This window comes from Panicum hallii, chromosome 7, assembly GCF_002211085.1.
Source record: "Panicum hallii strain FIL2 chromosome 7, PHallii_v3.1, whole genome shotgun sequence".
Lineage (NCBI taxonomy): Eukaryota > Viridiplantae > Streptophyta > Magnoliopsida > Poales > Poaceae > Panicum > Panicum hallii.
In genome coordinates, this window is record NC_038048.1 from 29,399,219 (window position 1) to 29,425,400 (window position 26,182).

Below are 26,182 nucleotides of genomic sequence, written 5' to 3' on the forward strand. Positions count from 1 at the left end.
ATATAGACTTCTTCCTCCATATTGGTGCATGTCCGTTTTCAACATTCGGAACTTGTTGGCTGCCACGGCCTTTTCCAAACACTACATGCACATCCTTTATCATCGAGAAAACACATTTTTGTCACGGAACATAGGCTTACCATGAGTTTCTGGTTCTCCTTTAAATGTTTCCCTTTTCCTCTTAAGGGGTGATTGAGGGGAAGAAATTGATGATGGCCCATATACGTGACCTTCCGACAATTTTTCAAATAAAAGCTTTCGGTTTCTTCTGGACAGTGGGTGCAGGCGGAATCCCTTGTTTGACTGTCCCGGCAGGTTACCAAGTCTAGGCCAATCATTGATAGTTAAGAAAAGAAATGCTCGGAGGTTGAAAGTCTTCTATTTGTAGTCATCCCACACACGTACACCTTCTTCCTTCCACAACAGTAAAAGTTCATCAACCAACAGTCTTAGGTGCACGTCAATATCATTGCCAGGTTGTTTTGGGCCTTGGATAAGCACTGGCATCACGATGTACTTCAGCGTCATGCATAGCTAGGAAGAAAGGTTGAACATGCATAGAGTCACAGGCCATGTACCGTAACTGCTGCCCCACTCGCCGGAAATTCTCTGTCCATGTTTCTCCACCGCGACCCATCTCCGGGGTGTCTTAGCATCCTATCCTACTTATGCTCTTCTTTGTGTGACCGCATCAACTTAGCGTGTGCCCTGTTTCTGAACAAGTGCTTCAAGCGTGGTATTATAGGGAAATACTACATAACCTTAGTGGGTATTTTTTTCTTGGCAGGCTCCCCATCGACATCACCAGTATCATTTTGTCTAATCTTATATCGCTTTGCGCCACAAACAGGACAAATATCCAGTTTCTCATATTCGTCGCCATGATAAAGCATACAGTCATTAGGACAAGCATGAATCTTCTGTACATCCAATCCAAGAGGCAAACAACCTTTTTTTTGCTTCGTATATTGTCAAGGGCAGTTCGTTACCCTCAGGAAGCATGTACTTTATGATTCCGAGTAGCTCCTCAGATCACTTATCGGTAATACCATTTGCTGCCTTCCACTACAGTAATTCCAGTATGATACCCAACTTTGTGTTACCCTGTTTGCAATCTGAATAAAACAACTTTTTATGATCCTCCAACATCTTCTCAAACTTCTTTGGCTCCTTCACAGTTTCACTGTCTTTCTGTGCATCTAGCAATACTTGACCTAGTTCGTCATATGGTTGCTCTTCTACAATATTTTCTCCAGCCACGTCCATTGGTTTATCATCAAAGGCACCCGCTTCATACATGTGAGCCAAAGTATGGAATGTTGCATGCTTGGTCCAAAAAGTATAGTTATCCATGAAACCCCTTTCAATAAGGTGGACGTGCAGAGTGTTTCTTCTACAGAATTTCTTGTTATTTCTGCAAATGAGGCATGAACAACACATAAAACCTTTCAATGACCTGTGGGCCTCAGCCACATCGAGAAAAGACGTTAGGCTATTAATCCACGCCATAGTGCACCGGTCGCCATACATGCATTGTTGGTTCATATCTGCAATCATATTATCCACGCCATGGTGCACGGTCACACTAATTTTAATAAAAAACTATAATCAAAGATGCACATTTTTAACTATTACAATAACATGAATAATTAAAAAGTCTGAAATCTCCATCACACAAAATGAATAATAAATTAAGAGGTCCAAATGACCATCACACACCATGACTAATTAAAAGATCTACATTACCATTACACAGTATCAACTACACAATATGATTAACTGAAAGATCCAAAATTCCAAATAAGCTACATGCTTATAGAAACTACTCATGGGACCTATTGATAGGTGCCTCGTGAACCGCCTCGCGAGCTCTCGACACCGAACGGTCAATTTGTGCTATCCCCAACGCTTAGCGCCTTTACGTCGAGCCATCAACTCACGATCATCATCCGTACCATGCAACTCGACATCTAATTCACGCTCAACTTTGCGCCTGGCCAGGGCGAGGGAATCAAATGCTTTCTTAATCCAACTCCGAATACGACCGTTAACAAGTCCAAGATGCACTTCAGGGCTGTACTCAAGGGAATGGCCTGTGCGCCTCAAATGATTGCGTACCGCCACCCGAGCAAAAGCACGGCGCTTCAATGCATCATGTTGCAATGCCATTTCTATAAATTAAACATTAATTACTCATCATGTTAGGTGAAGCGCTAAACTACAGTATTTTCAAAAGTAAAACTAATTTCACTACACTTATCAAATAAATGTAAATAACAAAATAAATTCTTAGAATTACAATGAAAATATACTCATACTCACTGGCTATATTCAAATTACATCTTTGCATTCATATTCAACTTTACATTTCACATTCACTATTTCTAAACCCTAATTATTTGGACACTCTTCAGTTTGAGGTGAACACTCATCGTCCCATGGCATATGGGATGCAACCAAGGTTCAAAACATTTATTCAGGCTCTATATGCAAAAACCATCGAGAAGAAAATAAATCTTTATTTAGGAATATGTATCTATTGTTAACCTTGATCCTACGGTGATGACACTGCCATTCGGGGCCAACATTGATATCCATGACACGGTGCGGTACAAGGACGTGATGAAGGAGTACGGTCTTGGTCCGAATGGTGGCATTCTCACCTCGCTCAAACGTGAGGATTTCTTCATTGGGACCAAGACCGTACTCTATCATCACGTCCTTATACTGTACCGTGTCGTGAATATCATATTTGTTCCGAATGATAGTGTCATCGCAGCATGGTAAAGGGCTATCGATAGATGCATGTTTCAAAGCAAAGATTTTTTTTACATCTCGATGGTTTCAATAGGAGCCTGAATAAATACATCATTAGAGTGTCAAAATAATTCCTTCGTAATACAAAATAAATACCAAGTATATATATTTTTTCACGATATTTCATATTCACTAATTATACATTTCACTAGCTTCAAAGCATAACAATAATGGCCACTCTTGGAAATACAGTGTCACTTGTAATTAATTGAAAATAAATATTAGCATAATGACATATACATACATGTCACTTGAAATTAATTGAAAAAAATTACTCTAGATTTTCCACATGCAAACTAACCACATTCAAATTCTAGTCATCGCTTTTAGCTATATATCTCAAATGAATGTGTAAATATAAAAAAAATCATACTCATAAAGACCATCAAAGAAGAGAGGATGAAGTTGCTAACCTTTTGAGCACTTAAATGTGTGAAATCTCCACCAATCTTGAGAAAAATAGGCAGCACCTCCTCTCTAAAACGCCATGAGGAAGAAGAAGCCCGAGCTTCAAATGAATGGCTCGGGCTCAGGATCGGGATCAGGAGGAAGAAAGGTGCTGATATATAGATGAAGGCATGTTAGTACTGTCTCGTGGTTCAAGCCGGTACTAGATCTCTCCATTTAGTACCGGCTTAAGCGTCTAGCCGGTACTAAATATTCTCGGCGCCATTTAGTATCAGCTGGAGCCCCCAGCTGGTACTAAAGTGGCACTAGTCGTTACCTCCTGGTGTCGGTGGCGCACTTTAGTACTGGTCGGATGCTCCAACGAGTACTAAATAGCAACCTGAGGCACTGTTCTTTCAGCCTGGTACTAAAAAAATACAGGCGTTACGCCAGGGATGAACGCTCGCTACTCTGGTTGTGACGGCTGACACCACATTTCGACGGCGGTAGGCTGCGCCACGAGTCTTATGCGGTTAGTGCGGCAATGAGGTGGAGGATTGGGATGTTGACTCTACTTCTAGGCGGCACAGTTTGTCTAGAGCAGCAAAATTGTTGGCCTGCTTTGCTCAGAAGTCTTCCTGCAGGTGAAAAAATCAATAAATATGAGAGGGATTTGAAGGCTCAAATGCGACAAAATTATTCAAATTTTTTGGGGTGAACGAAATGGATAGGAACCTGTGCTTCCAGTGTGGAGTGCGAGTTTTGGAAGAGATGGTCATGGGCTTGCCGGATTTGTTCTTGCCGGGCCAATAACTCTTCTTGCTGTCGCTGCCCAACTGTGCAAGTTTCTGAATTGTTTCCCTGCAAATATTTACTTAAATAGCGTTCATTTTCACGGTAAATCAAGCATTGCTCCAAGAACAACAATACAAAACGAGCAGTGAACACAAATACACTACCTGCTTTCTTCAAGAGCTTGTGCTTGGAAGCTGTGGAGATTATTCAATCCTTCCGTAGCCCGGCTCTGACCATCAATTAGCTGCTTCTGATTCTCCAATGACCACACTCCCAATATCATCAGCCTTTGCTCTGCAAATCTTTCATCTTTGAAGACATTGAATCGCCAACACTTTTTATTTCCCTGTGAATGTATCCAGTTTCTTCTTTCAGTTTATCCATCCCATTGCCAAGGCTCTCATACGACTCTTCGACGCGTGCCATGCCAGCGTCGATCTTCTCCCTCATCTCCGTTTGTTTCCTTCAGGGCAACCTAAGACTAAGAGGCAGCGATCTCCTTGGACTGCTCAAAGACGGCCTTCGAGTTAGCCAGCGCGTCATTGATCTGCTCCCCGACGTTCTTCGACGTCTCTGCCAGATGAACAGTTTGTATCTCGATCGATGACAGCGTGTCCCGAACTTTGCTGGACTCCTTGATAATCTGGTCTGACCTCTCCTCGATCACCTCCAGGCTATCCTATCATCGTGAACCAAGAAGGTAATCACATACATGTATCTAATCTGTACACAAGTCGAATATGTAGTTATTATATTACATGCCAACCACAGTTAGCACGGACCCTGAAGAATCAGTAGCACGAGTAGCGAAGCTAGAGCAAATTGAAGGTGAGTGCACTAACCTTGTGGGTGTATGGAGTTAAGCTGTGGAGGTGCTTATATGATGAAAAATTGGATCTAATCACTTTTTCAAATTTTCGTGGGTGCATGGATACCCCTAATTACTACTTGCCTTCGCCCCTCTGGGGATGACCGTGATGCAGGCCTGAACAACGTTTGAACACGCGTCAGACTCCACCACTTGTACCACGCACTGGATTGAACTCCGTGCTCCTCGCTCACCAGCACGCGAGCGGGCTGAAGTCGCACGCTAGCTATGCCGCTCGACTGGCGCTCGCCTGAACGTCGAAACCCGCCCACAGCGGCGGCAGTTGCATGCCTGCGGCGTTATTAGCTCTGCTCGTCTGCACCGATGCGAGGCAGCACCATCCGGGGGCGCCTGCACCAGCAGCGGCGCACATGGAGGTTACCCGCCCCCGCATCGCCTGTAAGCGCCGCTTGGCCGCCCGCTCGGCCGCATCTCGCGTCCGCCCGCATTGCTGTCTGCGGCACACCCGCAGCGGCTACCCGCCGCTTGCCAGCAGAGCCCACCCGCGACTTGCCCACAGCGTCCGCCCGCGGCTCGGCGCGCCACCGACCCGGAGATCGAGGTGCCGCCCGACCGCAGCGCGGGCCAGCAGAGCGGCGCCGCTCGGAGCGGGACGCCCGCTCGAGGAGGCGGCAGCAAGGGGAGGAGGCGGGTGGGGATGGGGCCGGTTCGGGTTTCGGATTGGGACAAGCAGGCCGGTCCAAGAAGGGCGCAAAGGTCCTGATTTTTATGGGAAAACCTCTGAATAAATAAAAAAATTAGAGACAAAAAAATGTGAAACTCTGAATAAATAAACCTCGTCGATTGTTGGGACTGTGACGGTGGCGCCAAGATGATGAAATGGGGATGGCGTATACGTAGGCAGCAATGGCTGTGGTTGATTGGCAAAAAAGATCACGGTGAAAAGATGAGTCGGTTCACATGAAGGAGCGCCACCTCCCTTCGCTGGGAAACGCTCGAACAGCCGGAGGTAGGGTCTGCTAATTTGCGGTCGCCCATAGGAGCGGATTCCAGTGGTCGATTTCCGACCGGCCCGTGCTTTTCCATTTTAGGAAAGTTTTCGTCCCCGGTCATCTCCTTTCTAGCATCCTTTGGTCATTTTCCTTTTCAGCACCAAACGGCCCCGCACGCCTCATGCTCTGAGGAAGTGTTCGCTTTTGCCGATTTTTTTACTACCCATCGCGCTCCAACCTATTTTTGCCCGCATTTTTTGTTGCTTTTCACTTTTACAAATCTTCACTTTCACTTTCTGCATGAAAAAAACATTCGGGACCGTGGAAAAATGGGAACAAAAGTGGGGGGGTGGGGTGGTTTGGAATAAAAGCTAGTAATTTTTTTAATGGAGGCTGCGATGTCTTGTGGGCGCGCACGGTCGAGACGCCTCGCCGTGCGGCAGGCGGAGTGCCCCTCACCTGCCTGGCGCGTGTCAGGCACAGGGCCACAAACCCTAGCTGCCCGGTAGAGAGATGAGGATGGTGTGAATCGAATGATGAAGAAATAAAATTGAATCAAATGAAAGAAAGATAAGACAAATTAATTGGGGGTACTAATGTCCCTGAAGTTTTTTCCAATAATACTTCTATATTCCATTTGCTCAGATGACAGCTACTCCATCGACGCTAGTGCCAGCTTCCATGCCGCCGCCGCCGCCAACGGACCGCGTGCACGTCGCACCAGCACGGCTTCCTGCTGCACCGGCTCCGGTTCCTCCCGCGACGCCTACCTCCAGAGCCGCCGCACCGTCCGGTTCACCATCACCACCTGCTCCCGATCTGATCGGGTCCATGCCAACGGCCTCGCCACATTCTGCGCGCCGCACGCCACGGCCATCCGCGACGCCGACCGTGCCGCCGACCGCGACGCCATCCATGATGGCGACCGCGACGCCGTCCGCCTCGACCCCTCCTGCTGCTCCACCCTCGGCGCCGTCCTCTCCACCAGCTGATCGTACTCCTTCGCCATGCACTCCGCCACCAGCTGCTCATGCTCCTGATCTGCAACAGCATCCCATGGTCACCCGTGCCCGTGCAGGCATCAGCAAGCCAAATCCTCGCTACGCCAACGTCGCTGTTGCACCAGCCATCTCACTGATCCCCACCACTACTCGGGCAGCTCTTCGTGACCCAAATTGGAGTGCCACCATGCAGGAGGAATTCAATGCCCTGATCGACAACAACATTTGGGATCTAGTGCCTCGACTGTCTGGCGCCAATGTGATCACTGGTAAATGGGTATTCCGCCATAAACTTCATGGTGATGGAACCCTAGAGCGCTACAAGGCTCGTTGGGTCGCGCGTGGTTTCTCTCAGCGCCCCGGAGTGGACTATGATGAAACATTTAGCCCGGTCGTGAAGCCGACTACCATCCGCACCGTTCTCACCTTGGCATCATCCCGTGGTTGGCCGGTAAATCAACTCGACGTCAAAAAATGCTTTTCTTCATGGTGTTCTTGATGAAATTGTCTATTGTCTTGAACCGGCCAGCTTTGTCGACCCCTCCAAGCCGGATCATGTGTGTCTGCTATCAAAATCTTTGTACGGGCGTAAGCAGACGCCAAGGGACCAGTTTCAGCACTTCGCCGCCGTCGTCACCAAGCTGCGCTTCGTCGCATCGCGTTCTGATGCATCCTTGTTCATCTACAACACTGGTGATGATGTTGCTCTTATCCTGCTGTATGTTGATGATATACTCCTGACCAGTGGCGGAGGACGCGATGAAATTAAGGTATTGCTAACGCGAAGAGGACAAAATTTACAACACAATCTAGACCAACTAATATCAGAAAAATGTACAATGAAAGCAGAAAATACCTTACAAAGAGGTCATCGTGATCATTATCCATTTACATTAGGCTGCATAGCTCTTAAATCTGAAAAAAATAAATATGAGTTAGGCAATTGCATTTGTCTAGTGAAATCTATAAAAAAATGTTAAACTTGTGAAATAAAAAATACCTCTAGTTACGTCTAGGTCTAGAAGACTTAGGCAATTGCATTTGTCTAGTTTTCTTATTTTGAAATGCCTTTTCAATTTGTTGAAGATCAAGTCCTTTGTATATTTCTCTTTCTATGTAGCACACCATCAAGTCATTCAACCATCCATCGGTCATCTTGTTGCGCAATTCAGTCTTAATAATTTTTATAGCCGAGAAGGCCCTTTCAACCGTTGCGGTTGCCACTGGTAACAACAATGCCAACTCAATGAGACGATAGACTAATGGAAACACAATATGTCTCTCAAGTTGAACCATTATTTTTGATAGACTCGCAAGATCATAATAAGCCATGAATTCTTCAACTCTTCACTCATAATAACGAAAGTTCTTAGTTGATCTTTTATAGTCTTGCGGTCAATTAAAGAGAAATCCTCATGATAGATATCTGCAATCCGAGCAAGCTTCTCCACATCAAACTTAGAGAATGAATTTCTTGGATCAAGGCAAGCAAAACACACAAGCAACTATGAAGATAGCTCATTAAAGCGATGATCAAACTCTGTGGTGATAGAATCTATAGCAGCATAGAAGGTATCCACACTATAAAAATATTCTTGAGTGATATTATTTCTCCCACCTTTCCTTGATCGGCCAAACCGTGGCACAGCATCACACATATTTGGCATTGGGATATCATTTGCAAGGCAAAATGCTTTGGTTTCTTCCAACAATGGCTCCCAACCCTCACTTCTCAAATTAATCAAACGTGTTCTCACATCCACAACCAACGACATAGCTTGGACAACATTTTGATCCTTCCTCTGCAAGAGAAGAGAGAGCTCATTTGTGATACAGAGGATTTGCAACATCATCTTCATCATAAACACAAAGCTGAAACACTCCATTTTTCCAACAAAGCCACCTGCACTAAATGGATTGCGCTCATCTTGATGCACAATTTCTAAGACTTCTATTACTGAATCCCACATTGATTCAATACGAAGCAAACTCTTATAATGAGATCCCCGTCTTGTATCCCCGGATCTTGACAATGTTGTTGCTTGTTGTTTGCCTCTCCCTGATGAAATTTCTCCACTCTCCAACTTAGATAAGAGATTCAAGCGATGCTTATGCAACAATAAATCCTTCCTTTTGCAAGAAGCACTAGTGCTACTCACAATCAATGTTACATACTCAAAGAAATCCTCAAGGGATGAGCAATATTTTGAGACAACAACAACTACCAATTGCAATTGATGAGCAAAGCAATGGATATAGAAAGCATATGGGTTCTCATCTCGAATTAATTTTTGAAGACCATTAAATTCACCTCTCATATTAGAAGCACCATCATACCCCCGCCCTCGAAGTTTTGCAACAACTAATCCATGATCACTTAACATCTCAACTAATGCTTTCTTCAATGACTCTGATGTTGTGTCCTTCACATGCTTGATACCCAAAAATCTTTCTATTACTTCTCCTTTTTTTGTTGACAAATCTCACAACTATAGCCATTTGTTCTTTGACTGATATATCACGGGATTCATCAACAAGAATGGAGAATAGACAATCCCCCATTTCTTCTTTTATTGTCTGTGTGACTGCTTCAGCACAACAGTTTGCAAGTTCCTTTTGAATTGTTCCAGAAGCCATTTTGGCATTTTTCGGACACAACTCATCAAAAGCTTTTCTAACCTCCTCATTTCTTTGTTTGTACCAATCAAAAAATTCTAAAAAATTGCCCTTATTTAAGGAAGTGCTAGTCTCATCATGCCCCCGAAATGGTTCACCTTGCAATGCAAGATAACTTACAATACTTAAGGAAGCTTCCAACCGGGTCTCATATTTGACCAATGCATCTTGACTGTAACTTGACATTCTATGACTTACACTTGACCTTTGGTTACGAAAATCATGGAATGCTGTTGTTGCAACATTGTGTATGCTATTAGGCCCACCAACATATTTTGGAAATGTCGTGTACACATTCCTCCACTGTGAGAAGCCAACTTTTGTAAATGCATCATGAGAAGCCAACTTTTGTAAATATATGACCAATTGGTTGAGTCGGACCTTTAGCTATGAAAGCCCTTCTAACTTCATCTCTAATATTAGGAGCAAAACGATCAATCGGAATACGAAGTCCCGGATTAGAAATAATGTGATCCGGGTTGAATTCAGTTATACCTTCCACTTCTTCACCATTAATTTCTTCATCATTGCCTTGATCATGTGCATTTTCTTTGACATTATCCTCTTCAACATCAACATGTACATCCTCTTCAACTTGTGCAAGTGGAGGAGCAATGTTTTCTTCCACTTCTTCAGGTTCGTGATAAACACCACTACCATGAGTCCTTGGTCCACTAGCATGGGTGCTTGGTCCACCTTGACCACTGCAAGTAAAATAGCTGTAAATCCCTGTAATCAAACAACAATATGTATTAGACATTACAGCAAATGCGAAATCAAACTCATGGAATGGAATCAACAATTGCTGGCAAATGGCAAACAAACCTCTGGCTCTTTGGCCAATTCTTCTCCCCCTCCCCCTCCCCCTCCCCTGGTTCTGGTTGTTTCCAGACATGGTCGGGCACTCGGGCAGACCGGCAGACCGCAAAGCCGGCGTGGAGCTCTGGGAGGTGGCGGAGTCGGATGGCGGCCTTGGGCTTGGGGTGGGGAGGCGGCGACCAGGCCACCAGGTCCAGGCGAGCCGGTCTGCCGGGACCCGGGAGGTGGGGATCTGGCCAGCTGGGAACGGGGGATCTCCGGATCTGGGAACGGGGAGGTGGGGGTCTGGGGGAGGCGGGGAAGGTGGCCAGCACTGGCGGCGCCGCGGCGGACGGGCGGAGGCGGCCTGGCGGCGTGCGGGAGATGGGGCGAGTCGCGTTCGTGCGGGCGACGGGGCGTACGGGCGGACGGGCGACGGGCGAGTCGAGCAGGTAAGTTTTTTTTTTAAGCCCTGCTACCCTTCTTGGGCTGGGCCAAGGTATTGCCCAAGCAATACCGGGCCACATTGGGCCCTCCGCCCATGCTCCTGATAGCTTCCTCAGCCAAGCTGCTACGGCACATCATTGAACGCCTTCAAGCTGACTTCGCCATGAAAGATCTGGGCCCTCTGCATTATTTTCTTAGCATCCAGGTGACTTGCACAGATGATGGCTTCTTTCTTTCGCAACAGGCATATGCAGAGGACTTGCTAGAACGTGCCAACTTGTTGCAATCCAAGCCAGCAGCTACACCGGTTGATACGAAGCCAAAACTCTCTGCTGATCTTGGTGACCCAATTGATGCTTCAGAATACCGCAGTCTGGCCGGCGCCCTCCAATACTTGACGATGACTCGACCTGATCTACAATATGCTGTGCAACAAGCTTGTCTCCGTATGCATCAGCCCAAGGACACTCATCTGTCGCTCATCAAACGAATTCTGAGATATGTTCATGGCACAACACATCTCGGTCTTCAGCTTCGTTTTGGCTCCACATCTTCCATACTCAGATGCGGATTGGGCGGGATGCCCAGACACTAGGCAATCTATCTCTGGGTATTGTGTTTATCTTGGTGATTCACTAATCTCCTGGTCATCAAAGACGCAGCCAACCGTGTCACGCTCAAGTGCTGAGGCCGAATATCGCGCGGTTGCAAATGTTGTCACTGAATGTTGCTGGCTTCGTCCGTTGCTCTCAGAATTGGGTTGTGATATCTCGACGGCCACAATTATCTACTGTGACAACGTCTCTGCTGTGTGTACATGACTGCAAATCCAGTACCCCACCGATGGACAAAGCACATAGAGCTTGGCATTCACTTTGTGCGCGAGCGAGTTGCTCTTGGGCAGTTCAGAGTTCATCATGTACCGCCTGATCAGCAATTTGCAGACATCATGACAAAGGGGTTGGCCACGGCTCAATTCAGACAATTTCGTGACAGTCTGTCCGTCATTGCTCCAAGCAACCACGATCACACTGGGGGGGGGGGGGGGGGATGGGGGGTGTTAGGAATCTGTTGTATGTAACCATAGCTGACCGATTCCTTAGGCTCTTAGCTAGTCTTCAGCTTGACTTGGTGTATGTCTGTTACGGCCAGATGGCCTGCCTGTACTTGTATATATTCTGCACCACATCAATCAATGGAAGTTGTTGTGTGCTAAACCTGTTCACTCGTTCTACTCATTCTCTACAGGGGAGCTCAAGAAGCTGGTCGAGGAAGGAAAGATCAAGTACATCGGACTATCCAAAGCATCTGCTTCGACAATCAGAAGAGCTCATGGAGTTCATCCTATCAGCGCGGTCCAGCTGGAGTGGTCAATATGGTCTAGAGATGTGGAAGAACAGATAATCCCTACCTGCAGGTATTTTGTGCTCATTGTATGAACACTAAAGTTGTCAAGTGAAAAAGTAAGAAGCATTATTGTCTGAATTTTACCTCTTTGGTGTCATTGGTGTCATAATTTCAGAGAACTTGGAATTGAAATCGTGGCCTACAGTCCACTGGGCCGAGGGTTCTTATCTGGTGGGGCTAAACTGATTGACTCACAATCAGTGCTGCAGCAGATATATTTGGTTGTGTTCGTCTTAAGAGCAAGGACTTTGTTTTTATTCTATTAGCAAGTTAATTTATCAATACTTTTAGAACATTTTATCATTATTATTTGGTTATAATGTCTTCTAGGATTATTTGGAGATATTTCATATAAAATTTTGGAGGAATTCCACTGCAAAATTACTGCATCACTTACATGGCATAAATTTTTATCGCCATATATTTCCCTTATCCTTGGTGTGGAATTTCTGTTTGCATTTCTGTAGAGAAGTTTTTGTTTTTGGACTATGCTTTTCAGTTTCTGTATATCATGAACTCATCAATTGCCTCTATGTAACGAGAACTTCATTGTTTCACAGAACTTCCCTAGATTTCGGCCAGAGAATCTTGACAAAAATGGCCAGATATTCGAGAAAGTTAATGCAATGGCCACAAGGAAAGGATGTACACCATCACAACTCGCATTGGCATGGGTTCATCATCAGGGAAGTGACGTTTGCCCCATACCTGGCACATCAAAAATAGAGAATTTCAACCAGAATGTAAGAGCACTGTCCCTGAAGCTCACACCAGACGAGATGGCCGAACTTCAGTCCTACGATGCTGCTGGTGATGTCCAGGGTGACCGGTATCCTCAAATGGCAAGCACCTGGAAGTATTCTGAGACTCCTCCATTGGCGTCATGGAAATCTGAGTAGCGAATTTTGGTTTCTTCGTCAAATCTGCCTGATGTGCCAGTTGCAAATGGTTGGCATGAAGAAGGTGCTGCTTAGATTCACATTAGATAATCACATCCTTTAGATCTGCTTGCCTTGTTGCGCCTAATCATCATAGAAGTAGATAAAGTTCTGTAATCATGAAGTGTAAGAGCGTTATGTTCTTTTAGGGGAGTGAGCAATATATTGAGCTACAACTGGGTAATGGCATTGTATACATTATTCCTTAATAGTGTGGATCCCTTAAGAGAAAAACTGTTTCTCCCAGACCCACCTTCTCTTTTGAAGTGCGGGAACCCGTGCCATGCACGCTAAGATGACGGGGCAGCGTATGGCTCTGCCCCAACTTTAGTATATGGAGCTGGCGGGTAAAACTGAATTATCGAAACCTACAAAGAAATCATAGCCCACCTATAGAGGAAGGAGGGAGGCAATTCTTGTCGGAATCGGGAGATCATGCTTTGGAAGCAAGGTCTATGAGTAGTGATAAAGAGGCTTTGACACTCGGCAAAGGGCACTCGGCAGTAATTTCGTCGGTAAAGATGTCTTTGCCGAGTGCCTTTTGTCGGGGCCAAAAAACACTCGGCAAAGAGCTGCACTCAGCAAAATGTAAATCGAAAAAAATCCAAAAAAATGAAACAGGAAAAAAAAATATTGAGGGAGGCATGCACAGCCAGCTAGTGACCCATCTAATGGGTTGCACATTTTTTTCAACGATTTTTTATAAGTTGTCGATGATAGTTTTTGAACTCACGACCTCCTGCACACAAACAACTCTCTCTACCACTGCACCATTGGACCAAGTATGTCAACATTACGTTTTTATTCTCCACGTATTATAATTAACCGAGTGTAAATTGTTTGTTTGAGATAGTAAATAAATTCAAATGAAAAAGTTGTTAACTACAAAGTGGCATAACTTTTCGAGATCTACAACTTTTATTTTGGTAGTTTCTTCATCCGAGATCGTTTATAAAATTTGAATTTCAAATTTGAAAACTTCAAACATATTTTAATATGACACAATGATTTTAAATCAAAAAGTTGTCAACTACAAACTTTCATAACTTTTTGAGATCTACAACATTAACTTTGATGGTTTTTCCATTCGAGGTCATTTGTAAAATTCGAATTTTAAATTTTCTATATTCAGATGTAGTTTTGGTTCACTAGATGACTTCAAATTAAAATGTTGCCAACTATAAAATCTTATAACTTCTCAAGATCTACAAAGTTTATTTTGGTTGTTTTATCATTTCTTCATCTGAGATGATAATTCTAATATTGTTCACAAATCTTATATATATCTCTTATAGTTTCATAAACTACGAGAGAGATATATATATTTTGTGAATAAATGTACATTTATTTTGTCAAATGAAGAAATATCCAAAATAAGAATTGTGCATATTGATGAGTTATACAACTTTATAGTTGAAAATATTTTTATTTGAATTAATTTACTACTTTAAAATATGATTTGAAAATTATCTTTGCCGAGTGTCTAAACAAGGCACTCGGCAAAGAGCTTCTTTGCCGAGTGTCTTAAAAAAGGCACTCGGCAAAGAGCTTCTTTGCCGAGCGCTGGTCTTTGCCGAGTGTCTTTTTTAGACGCTCGGCAAAGAAGCTCTTTGCCGAGTGCCCGAAAAAAACACTCGGCAAAATATTTGACACTCGGCAAAGATCTTTTTTCCGGTAGTGAGCGGGCCCGCTTTGGATCCAAAATTGGTCTTGTTGGAGCCAAACCAGATCCACTAATGATTATGGTACTTGAAATTATTTTCCTAGTTCAAAACAGTTCTAGATAATATTGCAAACCCTCAAAATATCCCAAAGCTCCAAAACTTCTAGACACGAGGAACCCAACAAAATATCTGGAGTAAAACTATTTCTTGGAGCCTCCAATAGATAAATTTTAGGTGGAAAAAAGTGTAAACATCTAGAAATTTCACTAAAAAATCTAACCAACGTCTATATGTATTCTAAGGGCTTTTAGCACTTATAAAAACTAGATGCAACTATCATAATATAACATATATATTATTCTATTTTCCTTTAGAAAATAATTAATACTTACAACTAAAATTCTTGAAGACTAGGTAATTGTTTGAAAAATTTTAAAAACAAGAGAAAATCTTAAGTTTATATGTGCTATTTATTAACATTCTAAACATATTATCTTGGGGGTGTTACACTTCTGTATTCATTTTACGTCCTAGAGTAGGTAAATGTCCATTAACACCCAAAGCCATCATCAAACTGCTTTGTTTACAAGTCTGCGTATGTACCGACTTACACGTTACATGAGATATCTGTTGGAATGGCCAGTTTAGTCTATCTAATATCTTGATGTCTTCCGGTGGTCATGTTAGAATCAGCCCTACTATTCTACCATTTAAGTATAACTCAGTAGGAGGAGAAGTTGATTATCGACGCCTATATGATGATGTTTTGGCTTTCGTTGCCCTTCTGAGTGCTAGATATCCAGTTCATATTAGTAATCTGTTGTTCTTATTATGAAATACTTCCAATAAACTAAGGGTGAAATCTTTGTATGTGATGCTCTTGGTTAATCATCCAAGTCTACTTGACTGTACTAAGTAGCAGGGGCTTTATTTTTTTAGTACATCAGGTTTTAAAGACGCTTGAAGCTACCGAGGATAAGAAAGTGGAAGACTGGTTGCTGCAAAATATTAGACATGTATGGAGAGGACTAGTCATTGGTTCCCTAGATTTTTTTTTATAAAATTACATGCATAGTTCATATTACCCTACTGGCAGCTTTGTGAAAGTGAAAATTCGTGGACTTGGGTTTAAGGAATGTTTTTCAAATTTGGCTGGAACTACTTGCTCATCCACCTATGGTTAGTGTCTTTTGAAATGCTTGCTTTTCTATGAAACAATTTTGTGTATACCGACAAATTTGCATGCATTATTGTGTATCTGTGAAATTTTGCAATTACTAATAAGATTGTTTGTATTAGGCTGATCTGTCAGTAGCTGAGGCATCTTTATCGTATACATTCTCTATGCTCTTGACCAAAGTCATTGAATGTCTGATAAAAAGCTGAAGATTAGTCCACCAATGCAGAGTGGTCAAGTGCAGACAACTAGCTTTCTCATGATTGCTTGGTTGACATGGATGTAGTTATTCTCATCTTAATTCATTCTTAAAGTATCAAAATATGAGTATTAGTCATGCCTCGTACCGTAGACTTTCTAATCCCAAGGCGGATGCCGGTACTATGAAGCACCTCTGGACTTGAGGAGATGAGAGGAGGTGGCAGAATGAAAGGAGAGATGGTGGAATTTGAAATGTTCGTCAAATCCATGCTCTGTGTTTGTCTTTGCAATTTGTGTGAATGACTTCTAGTCCCAAGGCTGATGCAGCTATGCTGCATATAGGCTTCTAGACATGTGGAGACCAGAGGTCGTGGAATTTGTAATGACTATCACGTTTTGTAATTCCTGATTTTTCTGCTCTGATGCACACTTCTTAGGCTGTGATGATGTTCAATGTTTTGGTAGTTATTTTGCACAAGATGAGTTAAGCATTGAAGACCAAAGTATTTGTTCTTAGATCTACTATAAAAGGAAATATAGTGCTGGTTTGATCTTGTGCAGGTTGATGATATATGGATTGTTTTTCTACATAAGCACATTGGTATATTCACCCTAAATAATAATGCATAAACCATAAAAATGCAGTAACAACCTAGTGGACATTGAAATCACCCTGAAATTGCAGTTTTGCAATTTTCCAATTAACCAATAGGCAAGTCCAGTATCTCCATTCACCAATGCTTCAATTCCAAAGTCCAAAATTGTAAAAATCAAATATGAGCCTGTACAATCTACAACTACCAATAATCCCTTTTGCTTACTATTGCATCAAATGAGCACTAGTACCGGATACAGATACATGCAAAATTATGAAATTATAAGACTGATTAGAATCAAACAGAGATTTTCTTCTAATGGGCGTTGGTGTGTTTGGGGAGAAATTTTCTTCTAAAAATCATATAACATTAAAGAGCCATGAGCACGCATATTTGCTTTATTTTTTTTCTAATTGGCGTTAGTGTGTTTGGGGGGAGGGGCATATGACTCTTGTAGGTAGCAGAGAAGATATTTCTCATATACAGTGATATTATAGTTAACTGATGTAATTATTTGATAATGAAACAATGACTACTTTAGTTTGTAACAGTGACATTTAGATCTACATACAAACTAGATTGATTGTAATTGATGGGAATTTTTAACAAATTTTGTTTGTTTGAAAAGGTATTTGGTTAATTGGTAATAAAATGGTGACTAAAATCCTCAAAATTATTAGTTGGATACCACGACACTTGTTGGTTAAAAAAATGACTAATAAGGTTCAAAAAAGTTAGCAAATCACTTTCATGTTTCCTTGAAGGATGTCCTTGACTACATGTCCTTGAGTCGTTCTATGTGTCAAAAAGTAATTTCATTCCATAATGAAAATAGCTTTATCACCTACACGTTCTACTCCGTATTTTACTATATTGATTAATGGGATGTTTGGCAGGGCTCCTTACCAGGGGCTCCACTGGAGGAGCCAGAGCTGTTGGCTCCTCTATTTTTCACTAAAAATACATCCTCAACTCATATAAGATGTTTGGTAGGGCTCTTCCGGAGGAGTCGGAGCTGAAGCATGTAGAAACCCTACCACATAGGACGTAAGTCTGCTTGTGTGGCCCATATCATGATTGGTGGCATGGGCGGAGGGCCCAATGTGGCCCGGTATTGCTTGGGCAATACCTTGGCCCAGCCCAGGAAGGGTAGCAGGGCTTAAAAAAAAACTTACCAGCTCGACTCGCCCGTCGCCCGTCCGCCCGCATGCCCCGTCGCCCACACGAACGCGACTCGCCCCATCTCCCACACGCCGCCAGGCCGCCTCCGCCCGTCCGCCGCGGCGCCGCCAGTGCTGGCCACCTTCCCCGCCTCCCCCAGACCCCCACCTCCCCAGTTCCCAGATTCGGAGATCCCCCGTTCCCAGCTGGCCAGATCCCCACCTCCCGGGTCCCGGCAGACCGGCTCGCCTGGACCTGCTGGCCTGGTCGCCGCCTCCCCACCCCAAGCCCAAGGCCGCCATCCGACTCCGCCACCTCCCGGAGCTCCACACCGGCTTTGCGGTCTGCCGGTCTGCCCGAGTGCCCGACCATGTCCGGAAACAACCAGAACCAGGGGAGGGGGAGGGGGAGGGGGAGGGGGAGAAGAATTGGCCAAAGAGCCAGAGGTTTGTTTGCCATTTGCCAGCAATTGTTGATTCCATTCCATGAGTTTGATTTCGGATTTGCTGTAATGTCTAATACATATTGTTGTTTGATTACAGGGATTTACAGCTATTTTACTTGCAGTGGTCAAGGTGGACCAAGCACCCATGCTAGTGGACCAAGGACTCATGGTAGTGGTGTTTATCACGAACCTGAAGAAGTGGAAGAAAACATTGCTCCTCCACTTGCACAAGTTGAAGAGGATGTACATGTTGATGTTGAAGAGGATAATGTCGAAGAAAATGCACATGATCAAGGCAATGATGAAGAAATTAATGGTGAAGAAGTGGAAGGTATAACTGAATTCAACCCGGATCACATTATTTCTGATCCGGGACTTCGTATTCCGATTGATCGTTTTGCTCCTAATATTAGAGATGAAGTTAGAAGGGCTTTCATAGCTAAAGGTCCGACTCAACCAATTGGTCATATATTTCCACAGTCACATGATAAGAGGAGTTTTCAAAAACATTGGTTTAGGAATCATAGTTGGTTGGAATATAGTTTGGAGAAGAATAAAGCTTATTGCTTTTATTGTTACCTTTTCAAATATGATCGGATGGAGGAGAAGTTTTGTCATGATGCATTTACAAAAGTTGGCTTCTCACAGTGGAGGAATGTGTACACGACATTTCCAAAATATGTTGGTGGGCCTAATAGCATACACAATGTTGCAACAACAGCATTCCATGATTTTCGTAACCAAAGGTCAAGTGTAAGTCATAGAATGTCAAGTTACAGTCAAGATGCATTGGTCAAATATGAGACCCGGTTGGAAGCTTCCTTAAGTATTGTAAGTTATCTTGCATTGCAAGGTGAACCATTTCGGGGGCATGATGAGACTAGCACTTCCTTAAATAAGGGCAATTTTTTAGAATTTTTTGATTGGTACAAACAAAGAAATGAGGAGGTTAGAAAAGCTTTTGATGAGTTGTGTCCGAAAAATGCCAAAATGGCTTCTGGAACAATTCAAAAAGAACTTGCAAACTGTTGTGCTGAAGCAGTCACACAGACAATAAAAGAAGAAATGGGGGATTGTCTATTCTCCGTTCTTGTTGATGAATCCGTGATATATCAGTCAAAGAACAAATGGCTATAGTTGTGATATTTGTCAACAAAAAAGGAGAAGTAATAGAAAGATTTTTGGGTATCAAGCATGTGAAGGACACAACATCAGAGTCATTGAAGAAAGCATTAGCTGAGATGTTAAGTGATCATGGATTAGTTGTTACAAAACTTCAAGGGCGGGGGTATGATGGTGCTTCTAATATGAGAGGTGAATTTAATGGTCTTCAAAAATTAATTCGAGATGAGAACCCATATGCTTTCTATATCCATTGCTTTGCTCATCAATTGCAATTGGTAGTTGTTGCTGTCTCAAAATATTGCTCATCCCTTGAGGATTTCTTTGAGTATGTAACATTGATTGTGAGTAGCACTAGTGCTTCTTGCAAAAGGAAGGATTTATTGTTGCATAAGCATCGCTTGAATCTTTTATCTAAGTTGGAGAGTGGAGAAATTTCATCAGCGAGAGGCAAACAACAAGCAACAATATTGTCAAGATCCGGGGATACAAGATGGGGATCTCATTATAAGAGTTTGCTTCGTATTGAATCAATGTGGGATTTAGTAATAGAAGTCTTAGAAATTGTGCATCAAGATGAGCGCAATCCATCTAGTGCAGGTGGCTTTGTTGGAAAAATGGAGTGTTCCAGCTTTGTGTTTATGATGAAGATGATGTTGCAAATCCTCTGTATCACAAATGAGCTCTCTCTTCTCTTGCAGAGCAAGGATCAAAATATTGTCCAAGCTATGTCGTTGGTTGTGGATGTGAGAACACATTTGATTAATTTGAGAAGTGAGGGTTGGGAGCCATTGTTGGAAGAAACCAAAGCATTTTGCCTTGCAAATGATATCCCAATGCCAAATATGTGTGATGCTGTGCCACGGTTTGGCCGATCAAGGAAAGGTGGGAGAAATAATATCACTCAAGAATATTTTTATCGTGTGGATACCTTCTATGCCGCTATAGATTCTATCACCACAGAGTTTGATCATCGCTTTAATGAGCTATCTTCAGAGTTGCTTGTGTGTTTTGCTTGCCTTGATCCAAGAAATTCATTCTCTAAGTTTGATGTGGAGAAGCTTGCTCGGATTGCAGATATCTATCACGAGGATTTCTCTTTTGATGACCGCAAGACTATAAAAGATCAACTAAGAACTTTCATTATTCATGTGCGAAGAGTTGAAGAATTCAAGACTTATTATGATCTTGCGAGTCTATCAAAAACAATGGTTCAACTTGAGAGACATATTGTGTTTCCATTAGTCTATCGTCTTATTGAGTTGGCATTGTTGTTACCAGTGGCAACCGCAACGGTTGAAAGGGCCTTCTCGGCTATGAAAATTATTAAGACTGAATTGCGCAACAAGATGACCGATGGATGGTTGAATGACTTGATGGTGTGCTACATAGAAAGAGAAATATACAAAGGATTTGATCTTCAACAAATTAAAAAGGCATTTCAAAATAAGAAAACTAGACAAATGCAATTGCCTAGGTCTCCTAAACCTAGACGTAACTAGAGGTATTTTTTATTTCACAAATTTAATATTTTTTTATAGATTTCACTAGACAAATGCAATTGTCTAACTCATATTTATTTTTTTCAGATTTAAGAGCTATGTAGCCTAATGTAAATGGATAATGATCATGATGACCTCTTTGTAAGGTATTTTCCGCTTTCATTGTACATTTTTGTGATATTAGTTGGTCTAGATTGTGTTGTAAATATTATCCTCTTCGCGTTAGCAATACTTTAATTTCGTCGCGTCATCCGCCACTGATTGGTGGTTGGTATGGGTGGCCGTGGCCGAGGCGCCGAGGCCGAGCCCATTTCTCCAAAGGTCCATGTGACGTAAGCTCTTACCTGTTTACGTTGTCAAGTCATCGCTGCCGTCAAACACAAACTGGTAGCCGCCTGGCTGCGGATCATGATCTGTTACGTTCCAGACGACGCTTCTTCAGAGGTTCCCCGGACACACCATAAATTCAGAGACGAATCAGCTCATCCCATTACCATTCCACCCAACATTCTCAGCTCTAATCTGAATTCGTACCCAGCATCGGAGAGAGCGCATTCCATTTTCCAGCAATGGCTGCTGCCCTTGTCGCGGTGCCGCGCATGAAGCTGGGCTCGCAGGGGCTGGAGGTCTCGGCGCAGGGCCTCGGCTGCATGGGCATGTCCGCCTACTACGGCCCGCCCAAGCCGGAGCCCGACATGATCGCGCTCATCCGCCACTCCGTCGCCGCCGGCGTCACCCTCCTCGACACCGCTGACAGCTACGGCCCGCACACCAACGAGCTCCTCCTCGGCAAGGCGCTGCAGGGCGGGGTGAGGGAGAAGGTGGACCTGGCCACCAAGTTCGGCGTCTCCTTCGTCGACGGCGGCAAGCCCGACTTCCGCGGCGACCCAGCGTACGTGCGGGCGGCGTGCGAGGGCAGCCTCCGGCGGCTCGGCGTCGAGTGCATCGACCTCTACTACCAGCACCGCATCGACACCAGGGTGCCCATCGAAGTCACCGTGAGTCCACCTGCTTTATAGCGAAATTGCATTTTTTTTTTTTGATGTACTTAGTACTTGCCCTTAGTAGGTTGGAGATATGCATGTTTCTCCAAAATTTGTGGTGACCCTTTTTTGTCTTTTTTTCTTTTAGCAATGATTACTAAACTTGGTTACTTCTTGAATTGCAGATTGGTGAACTCAAGAAGCTGGTTGGGGAAGGAAAGATAAAGTATATCGGGTTATCTGAAGCATCTGCATCAACAATCAGAAGAGCTCATGCAGTGCATCCCATCACCGCGGTTGAGCTGGAGTGGTCATTATGGTCTAGAGATGTAGAAGAAGATATAATTCCTACCTGCAGGTATTTCACGGTCAAATAATAATGACTTGTTCAACCGAAAAGCTGGAAGCTTTATTCTGAATTATTAGTCACTCTGACAATTGCAGAGAACTTGGAATTGGAATCGTCGCTTACAGTCCACTGGGCAGAGGATTCTTCTCTAGTGGGGCGAAGTTGATGGACTCGCTATCAGAGCAGGACGTCCGCAAGGTGAATTTCCATGACTTATAACTAAGCTTGTTTCTACGGTAGCAAGTTAATTGATCATTATTCTTTGGGTCTAGCATATTGTTCTGTCCCCTAAGAGGAATTATAATAATATTCTGGGAAAAAAGTTTCTGAATTAGTATGATCGCTACATAGTGCACTTAACCTCGATAACTTTTACGGTTCTACCATTCCATCTGCTACAAGAAAACAGAAACAGACTGGATTTACAATAATCATGTTTGTTCTATACAATAGTGTCATTAAGATATTTGTATACACTAAATTAGCAGTGCCATGGCTAATGAGAAGTTTATACTCTTCCAGAATTGGCCAAGATTTCAGCATGAGAATCTCGACAAGAACTTACAGATATTCGAGCGTGTTAATGAAATGGCAAAAAGGAAAGCATGCACACCGTCGCAGCTTGCATTGGCTTGGGTTCACCATCAAGGAAGCGATGTTTGCCCCATACCTGGAACAACGAAAATAGAGAACTTCAATCAGAATGTGGGGGCACTCTCTGTAAAGCTCACACCAGATGAGATGTCCGAACTGGAATCCTACGCTGCTGCAGATAATGTCCAAGGTGACCGACATCCTCAAGCTGCTTACACCTGGAAGAATTCTGAGACACCTCCATTGTCATCTTAGAAAGCCAAGTAGCTATATGTTCAGCTGTGCCTAATTTCCCCGGTTCGCAGTCGGAAGACAATAGAAGAACTGTTGTAATGATGCGGAGGTCGGAATTTTTGTTCAACTATCTAATAAAGACAGCAGAGCATGCTCAGGTGTTTACTTAAGAAGATTGTCATTTTCATGTGCTTGCTTTATCACTGTTGTATGATCAGTACTCATTAAGATGGCACTAAAAGTTTCTGATCAACAGAAGTGTGATATTCATATGCTGGTTGAAATTGGGAAAGGTCTTGCACATTTCACTGGGGTTGTTTTGTATATGACAAAACTGGCAGAGTAGGCCTCTTAATTCAACCTTTTGCCCCTTAACCTGAGGCATCGTCATTGCTCACCATTTCGGTATCAGAGATTGCTGGAGGGAGCACTGATGGAGCAGTCTGCTTTGCTTAAGAGAAGATTATGGTACATTGACAATTAACCTTCCAAATAAAATAATTTATAGTCTATCACTTCTTTTATCTATATTACGATCTCCTAAATACTAGTAGTACTACAATGGGAGGCACCACTGAAACTATAACTTATTTGTACCGTTGGATGCTCAATACTATAGAATTATACTAGTAGTATAGTATTATGTGCCGTAAAAGTTCAGGGAGCAGCAGGGTATATGAACGATGCCACTAGGTTGGGTCATACGGTGATTTTATTAATTTCAAGGTTCCGGAAGGCTCCTCGGTGAAGCCCTCTTGTACTGAGATTTTAGTCATACACAAATCCCGGAAAGTGGGACTTCCCGACTACATGATTGTTGCCCTTGTTACAATAGACAACTAATACTCTCTGCGTTCATCTTACCAATATGTATTTCATTTAAGTCTTTGATCATGAAATGCATTTGAATCAAAATTAATCTCTGTTCCTCTGTGGCAACGTCACCAATGACTTGAACGGTCAAAATATATTTTGCTAAAGTAGCTGATGCTGCCATGGAAAGTTACAGAAAATTAAAATTAATAAGGAATTTGTAGTTATCAGAATGGAGTGGACATTTTCAAATACAAAATATAGCAAAAATTGAACAGAAAATGGCATCAAAGCAGTAGTGGTGGCAATTTGGTCAACGATCAATACACAATCAGCTGAATTTAAAGAAACATGACAACATGGATGAAAATGCTAATGTTCGTAGAAGCCCTGTACCTTCTGAAATGGTGTAAATATCGAAACTGGGACCTACAAAAAAAGATGGAGGAAAAAGAATAATGTAGCTTTTCTCTGGTAGTGAACTGCTTTGCTCTACTCTATTAAGAACAAGGGGCACCAATGGTCATGCTGCACGGATTCCATGTAGGAACATTCTCGCAAGCAGTTACTATTGAAATCCATATGTTAAGCCGACATTCTACTTTGTTTGCTGACAGCACTGATTAATCATTTTGTGAGCTCTGATATACCTTAAACCTAGTAAAACGGTATACACATTATTTTACTCTATACAAAATTTGAGGAGGAAAAATAAGATAGTCACAATAAAACAATAGACAGAACAGTACTCAAACTGGGTTCTCCTTGTGCTTATTTACCAAGTTTATTTGATCCAAAGTTATAACCTTCGAGTACATGCAGCTACCGTGATCCTGTCAAAGAAGGCCTTTGATGTCATTAAGTCCACTGATGTTATTGGGCACTAGGTAGGAAACAGAATTCGGCTGATTCGTCATCCTTAATGCTTCTGTAAATTGCGTATGTAGACGTGTAAATTATATGGACGTGTCTCCTCGTCAACTGATTGATATTTTGTTATCTGTCAATCACCGGTTCTCACCTTTAAAATCTCCATCCAACAGTTCCGGCTAGCTAGTATGTATCTTTTTGTTGTTCGAACCCGTACTGCACAATTGCGCTCCCGATAAGTCTTATCGGACGTGCTGTTTCCTACTGTACCTGTTAGCTGTCCAGGGAACTGTCCCTGTTGGAGGCCTTTTAACGTGGTGGTTGTTGCCAGCCCAAATAGCATAACATTGGGCCCAGTTTTTTTGTTGTATCTCTCTAGCTAGCTAGTATGTATATTCCTTTTCCCAACTTGACTCCAAATACAATTACAGATAAAATTTTTCTAACCATGTACAAAGATGTTACATTACATTGACACACATAAAAGTGGTGGGAATATACATCCTCCTAGCTGCCGAAAACGGAAAGTACACGGACTGTTTTCCCCGATCAATAAAAACACCAGACAAAGTTGACTCCAACACAGAAACCCCTAGGAAATGTTCGAACGTGTAAACATGGAGGGAAAATTTCTGCATTCAGGAAAAACAACAGAATACCAGTCACCAAGTTGTGGTAACTAGGGTGAGTTATCCTTCTGATCATCCTCTGCTTTTTGCTGCGAGATCCATTCCCTCCATAGTCCATATCCCCCACAAAAAACCTGCTAAAAACATGTAGATGAAAGTACACAAAGATGTTACATGAAAGTATTACACTGGATTGTATTGAAAAACTTACATGAGTCATGAGGTTCTGTTATTTATGGCAGTAACAACAAAATGGTTGGCAATACAAGTGCAACAGAGCATGGAGGTGCAGTAGGAAAAGTCATTTCTATGAGCAACACAAAAGCACACTTATGCAGGGAGGATACATTGGACGATAATGGAATAGATTAGAAACTCACAAGAAATCATCGTGCTATCCAATTGCATTTGCGGCATAATCCAGATTTCAAAAAATTGCACAACATGTGCTTTGTATAAAAATATGGTTATATGAGTATGTGACTTAGCACATAAAATTTTCTAAAAAGTTTAGCATCGGGCTTTTCTATTTTTTGCAAACCTTTTTCATTGGCTCATTCACGTGCAGACAGTAGATGGAGCATGTGTAGACTCCTATAAATCACATATGGAGGCACTCATAGACAGTAGAATGTTGGAGCTCAAATATAAGGGGGAACAAATGAGCCCATATTAAACAAAAAATTTGCACCAAATTGTAAGAGCAAACCATCCTAGCAGCATCATATCAGCTATATGTAAGAAAAAAAAGTAGA

At 42.8% G+C, this 26,182-nt stretch overlaps 4 protein-coding genes across 4 annotated transcripts; 3 read left to right on the forward strand and 1 right to left on the reverse strand.

Moving 5' to 3' along the window:
- Positions 1-3,755: 3,755 nt before the first annotated feature.
- LOC112900589 lies at positions 3,756-4,449 on the reverse strand. The gene is made up of 4 exons (XM_025969434.1): positions 4,392-4,449; positions 4,164-4,293; positions 3,940-4,065; positions 3,756-3,842 (listed from the first exon to the last, which is right to left on the reverse strand). Exons 1-4 carry the CDS (start codon positions 4,447-4,449, stop codon positions 3,800-3,802), a joined length of 357 nt encoding a protein of 118 aa, XP_025825219.1. The 3' UTR covers positions 3,756-3,799.
- Positions 4,450-6,876: 2,427 nt separating this feature from the next.
- Positions 6,877-7,727, forward strand: LOC112900590 (uncharacterized mitochondrial protein AtMg00820-like). Its single transcript, XM_025969435.1, has 3 exons — positions 6,877-7,272; positions 7,418-7,591; positions 7,719-7,727. The coding sequence occupies exons 1-3, from the start codon at positions 6,877-6,879 to the stop codon at positions 7,725-7,727; spliced, it is 579 nt and encodes a 192-aa protein (XP_025825220.1).
- A 2,733-nt stretch (positions 7,728-10,460) lies between these two features.
- LOC112900591 (probable aldo-keto reductase 2) lies at positions 10,461-13,048 on the forward strand. Its single transcript, XM_025969436.1, has 5 exons — positions 10,461-10,747; positions 11,895-11,905; positions 11,991-12,159; positions 12,265-12,370; positions 12,710-13,048. Exons 1-5 carry the CDS (start codon positions 10,461-10,463, stop codon positions 13,046-13,048), a joined length of 912 nt encoding a protein of 303 aa, XP_025825221.1.
- Positions 13,049-21,397: 8,349 nt separating this feature from the next.
- On the forward strand, positions 21,398-23,285 carry LOC112899932 (probable aldo-keto reductase 2). The gene is made up of 4 exons (XM_025968592.1): positions 21,398-21,953; positions 22,124-22,296; positions 22,383-22,485; positions 22,810-23,285. Exons 1-4 carry the CDS (start codon positions 21,525-21,527, stop codon positions 23,134-23,136), a joined length of 1,032 nt encoding a protein of 343 aa, XP_025824377.1. The 5' UTR covers positions 21,398-21,524; the 3' UTR covers positions 23,137-23,285.
- Positions 23,286-26,182: the final 2,897 nt, after the last annotated feature.